The 9,327-nt window shown below is 37.2% G+C and overlaps 1 protein-coding gene across 1 annotated transcript; it reads left to right on the top strand.

Moving 5' to 3' along the window:
• Positions 1–3,657: 3,657 nt before the first annotated feature.
• Positions 3,658–7,988, top strand: cnn1a (calponin 1, basic, smooth muscle, a; the record flags this gene model as incomplete). The annotated part of the gene is made up of 7 exons (XM_081361128.1): positions 3,658–3,717; positions 4,669–4,790; positions 5,303–5,369; positions 5,910–6,047; positions 6,335–6,451; positions 7,196–7,342; positions 7,776–7,988. The coding sequence occupies 7 exons, from the start codon at positions 3,658–3,660 to the stop codon at positions 7,986–7,988; spliced, it is 864 nt and encodes a 287-aa protein (XP_081217254.1).
• Positions 7,989–9,327: the final 1,339 nt, after the last annotated feature.

Genomic DNA, 9,327 nt, shown 5'->3' with positions numbered 1-9,327 from the left:
GTCAGAATCCAACGCCAGACTGACCTTAATCTCCAACGTTGGACAGACGTTGTATTGTGGTTGAAAATGGAAATCAAGTTGACGTCAGAAACCAACATCAGTCAGGTAATGACATAAACCCGACTTTCATTTCCAACCAAAATCATCCACTGACTGACGTTAGCCTACTTTATACTCAAGGACCTTGACAGAAATGTAGTGGACTAAAAAGTACGATATTTGTCTTTCAAATGTAGTGAAGTTAAAGTAAGTCAAGTCAAGTCAAGTCAAGTTTATTTATATAGCGCTTTTCACAACACAGGTTGTATCAAAGCAGCTTCACAGTAATAAATTAGAACAATACATCAATGTTTGTTTCTAGTGGAACGTCTACGTTCGGTAATGCTGATCAATAGTATCGTTGATTGATTAATTAAATTAAATATCCCCAAATATCCCCAACTGAGCAAGCCAAAGGCAACAGTGGCAAGGAACCGAAAAACTCCATCAGGTGACCTAATGGAGAAAAAAAAACCTTGGGAGAACCCGGGCTCAGTCGGGGGCCAGTTCTCCTCTGGCGTTTATGAACTAGAGGTCGGATTTAACTGTAGGATTAAAAGTATTATATGAATGCCTGGCTGAAGAGATGCGTCTTTAATCTAGTTTTAAACGGCCACGTTTGTTAAGGCTGATCAATAGTATTGTTGATTTATTAAATTAAATTAAATATCCCCAACTGAGCAAGCCAAAGGCAACAGTGGCAAGGAACCGAAAAACTCCATCAAGTGACCTAATGGTGACCTAAAACCTTGGGAGAACCCAGGCTCAGTCGGGGGCCAGTTCTCCTCTGGCGTTTATGAAGTAGAGACTGGATTTAACTGTAAGATTAAAAATATTATATGAATGCCTGGCTGAAGAGATGCGACTTTAATCTACTTTTAAACTGGGAGAGCGAGTCTGAGCAACGAACAGTATCCGGAAGACTATTCCAGAGTTTTGGTGCTAAATGTGAAAATGCTCTCCCTCCTTTGGTGGACCTAGATATCCTAGGTATGACCAAAAGCCTCGAATTTAGTGACCTTAAAGAGCGCGATGGATTATAGGGCGATAGAAGATCCGTTAAATAGACTGGAGCTAAGCCGTTTAGGGCTTTATAAGTCAGTAGCAATACCTTGTAATTAATACGGGACTTTATAGGTAACCAATGTAGGGATGATAAAATCGGTGTTATATGATCATATTTTCTTGATCTAGTTAGAACTCTAGCGGCGGCATTTTGGACTAACTGTAGCTTGTTTATTGAGGATGCAGGACAACCGGCTAATAACGCATTACAGTAATCTAGTCTCGAGGTCATGAATGCATGAACTAACTTTTCTGCGTCAGAAACTGATAGCATATTACGTAGCTTAGCAATGTTTCTAAGGTGGAAAAAGGCTGTTCTTGTAACATATGAAATATGATTTTCAAAAGACAGGTTGCTGTCTAATATAACACCCAGGTCTTTTACTGTAGAGGATGAAGCATAAAGTAAAAGGTTTCCAGAAAAAATAATACTCAAGTACAGATAGCCTACTCAAAAAGTAGGCCTATACTTAAGTAGGCTACATGTAGTAAACATCAAGTAAATTAACTTTATTACTGTCCACCTCTGAAGAGCTAATGAAGGGGTAGCCAAGATCTTTATAGTTTTCATTAATAGAAGAAAAAAAAAGTCTGAGTACATAATCTCCTCAAATTCCCTCTGAAAAGCACGTATGGCCCATGTTGTCAACATCTTTGAGTATGTCATAGGTTTATGGTCACGCTGCCATCTAGTGGAAATGTATGGTTGTTACAGGGACAAAAGGGGCACTTTTCAACTCACTTGTTTATAATTAAAATTTACATGCACATTTGTACTAATTGTGAAACCAAATGAAATTATGTCCATTTGAACTAAAGGGAACTATCAGAGCAGCTGTTATTCTAAGGCATCTTATGGGGTCAGAGAGAATACTAGTATTTCTAATCTTAGGCATTTTACCTATTCATCTGTCTGTTTGATTCGTCAGTTTCTGTTAGTCCCGCCCAAGATGTAATGGTAAGATTTTGTAAAATGTGGAGATGAATTTGAAAGTTGTCTAGCAAAAGCAAATATCAGTCAGTTGATACATTAAAAGCCTAATTTGGATATATTGGATATGTACTGCTGCTGCAAGAAACCAAGCAATGAAATTGATTATGATGAGATCATCCCAGACAGTGTTTAACCAGCCCCTTCTTCTCAGAGTAATATTGCAGAAGGACAAGCAAAGGTAAGTGCAAACATAGTGTATAGTTATAGTTAAACTATTCTAAACATTAATTCATATAGTCGCTGTCCTGCAGAAACCTCATATCGCAAAACTATTATTATTTCATAAATCATTACTATTGGTCACCCTTTACGTCTTTCTGTGTGTTTTGAAATATGTAACCATTGAAAAGACAGCTTATTCGCTTATTATTAGCTTATTATTTTCTTATTCGCTTGTGACTAAACCTCGCAGTCGCAACTCCATTGGATCTTCAGACTGTCAGTCAAACCAGCATAAAATGCTGCACGTAATTTGGAGCGAGATTTCTTCTTGTTTACAATATTAGGGTAAATAAATAAAGAGCTGTTTTTTATTTGCATAAGTACAGCGTTTTCTTAACTCAAGAAACACTATAAAAACTAATGTGTTATGTATTTGAGGAGCGGAGAAGAGTGTCTTGTCATCGAGTCAAAGTCTGAAATAGCCTGAGTGTGGGTAGCACTTCATTTTGGCCAAATGTCCGGGGAAAAAAACCTGAGTGCCCGGATAGCTACAGTAAACTTTATAACCTGTATGTTAATGACGGACAAAGCATGCATCTCTGATATTCTCAGAAATTCGTTGGTCAAAATCCTCATAACTCAATTTGAGCTTGATTTTGGTCAAATGTTTAGTGACGTGCAAAACAGTGTCTCACCATATATAAATTCATTCATCCATGTAGGTTATTTCTTATTTGCTGTTTTTTAACTTTGAACTTGAAACTGTTGCGTTTTTCCCCTGATAATTTGGCACGCAGTTTTTTTGCCCACCATGTTTTATGAAGGCCCACTGGTTTGAACATTTCTGGTCTCGCCCCTGGTTGAGATTCACTTTGAATTCTTTCTGTTATAAATGTCTACAAACACATGACATCTGTAGGACCATCATGACCAAATAAAGCGCTCAAATTCCATCCGTCTCCTTTGCTTCTCTCTCTCTCTCCATATCCAGCATCATCTCCCTGCCCTTCTTGCTTAATTTGTTATTATTACTTAAAAAAAAAGTGTAGGTTTCATCTTGAAAATAGTGAAATTTGGGCAGAAAATACAAACATACTTAACATGCTCTTTTGAATTAAACCAAATGCAGCGAAGAACACTTCAAAAACCTGGACACTAGTTTGGACCGACATAAGGGAGAGACAATAATTCACATTTTTGTTATACTATTCCTTTAGAGCTCACCTGACCCCTGCCAGCAGTACATTCACGCTCATGATTGGTCAGCCAGTCATGAGGCCTCAGCCAATGAGCAGCAGACGTGTACAGTATGACACACAAGGACAGAGGGGCATTTAAAAGATGGAGGGGGTCAGTGCCGAACTCCTGAATCACAGGACTCAACTCTACAGCAGACCATGAGCACCCAGTTCAGCAAAGGACCCACATTCGGACTCTCTGCTGATGTCAGGAATAAGGTATGTGCCAGCGTACAATGTTCTTCCTGCTTTAAATTGATGATCTTGATGATATGGTGGTTTCCTATTTCTCACTATTCTGAAAAACAAAAAGTTAGAATTAATAAGCTGAAGCCAATAATATGCATTTTTTTACCCCACAAGATATTTGTTTTTCTCCCCACCCTCACAGAAAAGGCATATGCTGAAGTGCATTCAATACATTTCTTCTACATATGTATGTTTTCGCTGTGTTAAATTAGACGTTGTTGGTTCATCAACTTTGCCCAACATAGTTTATTTATTTGAATGCATTTAAAACAATACAATTGTATGTAGCCTATGCATGAGTAACCCAAATAAAATTATATTTCATGTGCTCAGAAGAAATCCAATATTCTACTGGAAAGAGCAAGTGTAATATTAATAATGGTAAAGCTTTTAAGAACATCATTGATTGAATGAATCATTATCATTTATACTTCAGAGTCACAAAGGGAATGTCCAGTCCAAATGTATTGATTCACAAAAGAGGCATGAATTTAATTAGACGTCAATCTATTCATTTAAGAAGAAAAAAACTTCCCATTTTGGTACTGAGTTGCATAACAGCAACATCTCCCAAACATGTATGTTTTTGTTATTGAAGAATATCTAATGTCAGAATGCCTAATGGGAAAAATTTGTCATTAGAAGATGATTCATATATGGTTCAGTGACAACATCTATTTACTGATGTCATGGACGATAATATCTACATTATTGTTGTTGCTGTTATTATTATTATGGTAAAGTATATGGGCAAAATTCTGAAGGGCAAAACTGTTGCCTTAGTCTAATAATGCATAAAGACGTTTTTTTCCCCGCAAACAGCTTGCATACATATAATGTTAGAAAAGCATTAGGTTAGCAGCAAATAAAATAGTTAAATTACTTATACTTATTTTACCTTTTCGTCGCTTGAAATGGCAGCTGGCACAGAAGTACGACCCTCAGACGGAGGAGGCTCTGAGGACGTGGATCCATGAGGTCACAGGTCGAACGCTTCCTGAAGACTTCATGCAGGGACTGAAGGACGGTGTGATCCTGTGCGAGTGAGTTTCAGCAGTCAAAGATAGCCTAGTTTTTAAGCTTTATTTTAAGGAGTTATGAAGACTCAGTGGCCTGGTTTCACAGACAGGGTTTAGATTAAGCCAGGATTAGGCCTTAGTTCAATTAGGACATTTAAGAAGCTTTTATAAACATGCCTTGGAAGAAAACATTGCTGGTTTGTATCTTGAGACAAAACAATGGCACTGACATATTTTAAGATATTTTAAGCTCAAACATGCATTTTAGTCTGGGACTCGGCTGTGAAACTGGGGGATTGAGAAAAAGTCCTTTGCCAGGAAAGCAGAAAAGATTAAACATGTCACAAAAAGAGGTAAAATATCACACACAAAAAACACATAATTATAAATAATAATTGAGATGGATTAAACAGAAACAACAAACGCCAAAACTGAAGTGGATATATTAAGTCAAGGGTAAAAATGCAAGGGTCACACTGAACTCATAACATTTTTGAGCTTGGCATAATTGCTCTTATATGGTGTTCGTCCACTAGGCTGATCAACAAACTGCAGCCTGGATCCGTTCCGAAGGTCAATCATTCAGCCCTGAACTGGCACAAGGTAGTGTGTATATGTGCAATGTTTGAATCTTGAGGCATCTCTTGCATTGCTCCTAGTCAGATTTGTGTGCATGCTATGTTTTAGGGTGACTTCTTGGCTTTCATGTTATGAAATGGAAACTTCTTGCCAAATTTTTGCCATTTTAAGAATGCGTTATGTTCTGTTTAACTCAGAGAAATGCAGAGAATGTAGACACTGTATGAGTGTACAGAAGTGATTTACTCTCTGCTACAGTCTGGCTTTCTCTTTCGCACTGTCAAAGTGGTTATTGATTTACAGTGCAAATAGTTACAGTAGATAAAAGAAACATGCAATTAAGAGTAGTCTGCATTAACTAGGAATGCAACTCAAGAGTCAAACTCATCTAAGGAATGGACTGTTTTACCTCATTAACTCTAGTCTGTTTATAGTAGAGCTGACCTACAAATACTATATTTCCAGACATGGCATAGTAGTTTCTATGAGACAAGAAGATTTGGGAGAAATTTGGACTTTGCTTTTATTTCAATCATTTTTATCTATCCCCTCAATCTCTCTTAGTTGGAGAACATTACTCACTTTGTGCGAGCCATTGGTGAATACGGCCTGAAACCATATGACATGTTTGAGGCCAACGACCTTTTTGAGGACATGAACCACACCCAGGTCCAGGGCACCCTCATCACTTTGGCTGGAGTGGTGAGAAAAACTAATAAAACTCTTGCATCTCATAACGTCTACTATGGTTTTGGTCACCACAACAATCGGCTGTCCCCTCAAACAGTGCCCAATTTAATTATCTTATCTTGTAAAATGTCCCTATACACAGAGTACGCGTGATCGCGAAAGTAAAAAGTGAGTGCGCATTCAAAAGCGATAACAAGTTTAAATAGGCCTATGCATCTTAAATTACCTGTAAATACGTTCAAAAATATTTAATACTCTTCCTGCCTTTCTGTCTTTTTCCATGTTCTCTTTTCTCCCAGGCCAAGACTAAAGGCTTCTACACAAAAAGTGACATCGGTGTGAAGTATGCTGCAAAAAAGCAAAGGAAATTCAATCCTGACAAGATGAAAGGAGGGGAAAGCATTATCAGCCAACAGGTCACATGACAAATACTTGGAAAAAGACGTAACGTAAACGTAACATGCAATTACACAGAAATGGAAATGAGTCTAGACAAATATCAAGAGTATGTAAATGAACTATTTGAATTACAGTTGCATTTGATATAAATGCATGCCCCGGTCCTGCAGCTACGTAAGACACAATAAACAAATAGGTAACACTTTATTTCAATAGTCCACTTTAGACATTCTAACTAAAAGTAATTTTGCAACTACATGTCAACTTATTCTACTTACCTGAACCCTAACACCTAACCCTTACCTAACAGTTAGTCGACATGAAGTTGCAAATTAATGAAAGTTAGTTGACATGTAGTTGCAAAAGTGTCTGGAATCATTTGGTAAAATATGGTAATATTGTGAAATTTTAAATAGCTGTTTTCTATTTCAATATATATATATATTTTTTTTTTTTTGTGATGGCAAAGCTGAATCTTCAGCAGTGTCACAAGATCCTTCAGAAATCATTTTAATATGCTGATCAAGAAACATTTTCTTATATATAGAACATTTTTGTGGAATCCATGATAAAACAAATTCAGGAAATTTGATGATTTGAAAGCTTAAAAAAAAACATTTATTTGAAATAGAATAACTTTATTAATGTCTTTTCTGTCTCTTTTGATTAATTTAACGGATCCGTGCAATTTTTTTTAAACATCTTACGGACCCCAAACTTCAGAACAGTACTAAATATACTATTTCTCATCTGATTCACAGATGGGCTCCAATAAATTTGCCAGCCAAAAGGGCATGACCTCCTATGGAACCAGACGTCATCTCTATGATCCCAATATGGGCATGGAGAAACCAGCGGATCGATCCACTATAAACCTCCAAATGGGCACAAACAAATGCGCCAGTATGGTGAGGGCACATGCTGCATTAACGCCAAAATCACTTATGTGATGACCACTCTGTTCTCCTCCTTTGATATTATGAGTGCCAACACTTATAACAGCAAAATGAAATACATGTGTGTCTTTATTATTATTTTATTATCCGTAAATATAAAACATTTATTTTTGTGAGTGAATGCAACACAATCGCAAACATAAATTGACAACTTTAAAGGCGATTTTCTCAATGTTTCGATTTTTTTGCAACCTCAGATTCCAGATTTTATCTCGGCCAAATATTGTTCTATCTTAACAAACCATACATCATCTGAAAGCTGAATAAATAAGCTTTTATTGATGTATAAATCTCAATTTAAAAAAATTGACACATGTGACTGGTTTTGTGGTCCAAGGTCACATATATTTAATATATTATTAACTACACCTTTGTCCTGTTGTAGGCTGGAATGTTCGCTCTTGGCACGGCAAGACAAGTGACGGAAAAGAACGTGAATCTAGAGCCGGTGGACTCGACCACAGTGTCTCTGCAGATGGGAACCAACAAAATGGCGTCTCAGAGCGGCCAAACTCCGATGGGAGGATCACGTCTAGTGTACAACCGCAAATACTGCGCCAAGCCGAATGAACAAGACGCCATTGACTTCCTTAATTAATGCACTTTGCTATTCAGCATTGGTAGAGAATGTGCCTTTCTCCTGATCTCAGACCAGCTTAACTAAATTAAATGATCATCTTTACGTGGATGATGTAGGGATACATTTTCTCTCCTTAATTAGAAAAACAATTTAGCTGCTCTCTGATTAGTTTAAAGGGGATCATCTACCACACAAAATCTTCTAAAGTCCAAATCAACATGTTTAGGTGCTTCATTTTGGATCAGACGTAGTTCTTTATATTCCTCAAAATTGTATGTAATTGGTCTTTAGTCTCAGAATATACTGGATCTGAAAAAGTTAATGGCGATTGAAAATAAACAAAAGAAGATCAGTTAGTGCCTATAGGTGGGAAAATGACTAAGTCTTAAACAACAACGAAGATGTTGATGCAAAGGTAATGAAAGTATAAAATGGTTATGTTATTGTTAATGTTCTGATCTGAAGTAGGGTCGGGACAAGACCCTGTCCTCTACATTTGGTGCCTTGTCATCAGTTATTAATTTATATTCTTTAGGATCATTAAAGGTACACTATGTCATTTTTCTTCATCTAACGGTTAAAAAAAACTGCATGCATTTGTGGAAGAACATTGTTTTGGTTGTGCTTCGGCTCTGTGTGACTTCACAAAATATAACGCTTTACAATGAACTCTGTTAGAGAGCTATGGCATTTTATCTGTTCACTAAAATACATTACCTGTCCAGTAATAAAAACACCATCATCTCCTGTCGATTTAAGAACATTTAAAATCCATCAGTTCTCACCATGTCCGAAAAGCCAAGCCAATGTTGATTCTGGTTTTATTACGAGCTCTGTCGCGCTCTCTTATTGAACCTTTCTGGCTCGTTGCAACAACCTCTGCCATTCCCACACTATGCAGCAAAGTAGCCGGAGCAACTTTTCTCTATTTACGGATATGACGAGACGTATCTATGCAATCTCCTGTGAAAACCATCCATTCGGGTCTAAAATATAAACACTTATGCGTTCCAGACAGCTCAGAATTAGGATTTTTCCCACCTTATTATTGGAAATAAAGCCTCTCAAAGTCGGACGCTCGACCTGTGAATTCAAGGTACATCGATCAGGCCCGACCTCAGTGAGAGGTCATTTGACATCACTTCCAAGATGTCGGCAAGCCCTGCTTTCAATGGACATAAACATAAAAAACAAACGACTTTAAGTTTATGCAATAATACCGTCTATGATTAATACCTGATTTTTGGCTTTTCATCAGCTGTTTTCAAAGCTTTTTTGTGTTTTTTTTAGTTCTGTTTTGCCATAATTTACACAAAACATGCTCTGTTGAATCGTGGCGACATCATGTGGTCAACGT

This window comes from Scardinius erythrophthalmus, assembly GCF_964197995.2.
Source record: "Scardinius erythrophthalmus genome assembly, chromosome: 3".
NCBI classification, from domain to species: domain Eukaryota; kingdom Metazoa; phylum Chordata; class Actinopteri; order Cypriniformes; family Leuciscidae; genus Scardinius; species Scardinius erythrophthalmus.
The sequence above is the reverse complement of the archived record's forward strand: the minus strand, read 5'-3'. Positions and strand labels throughout refer to the sequence as shown.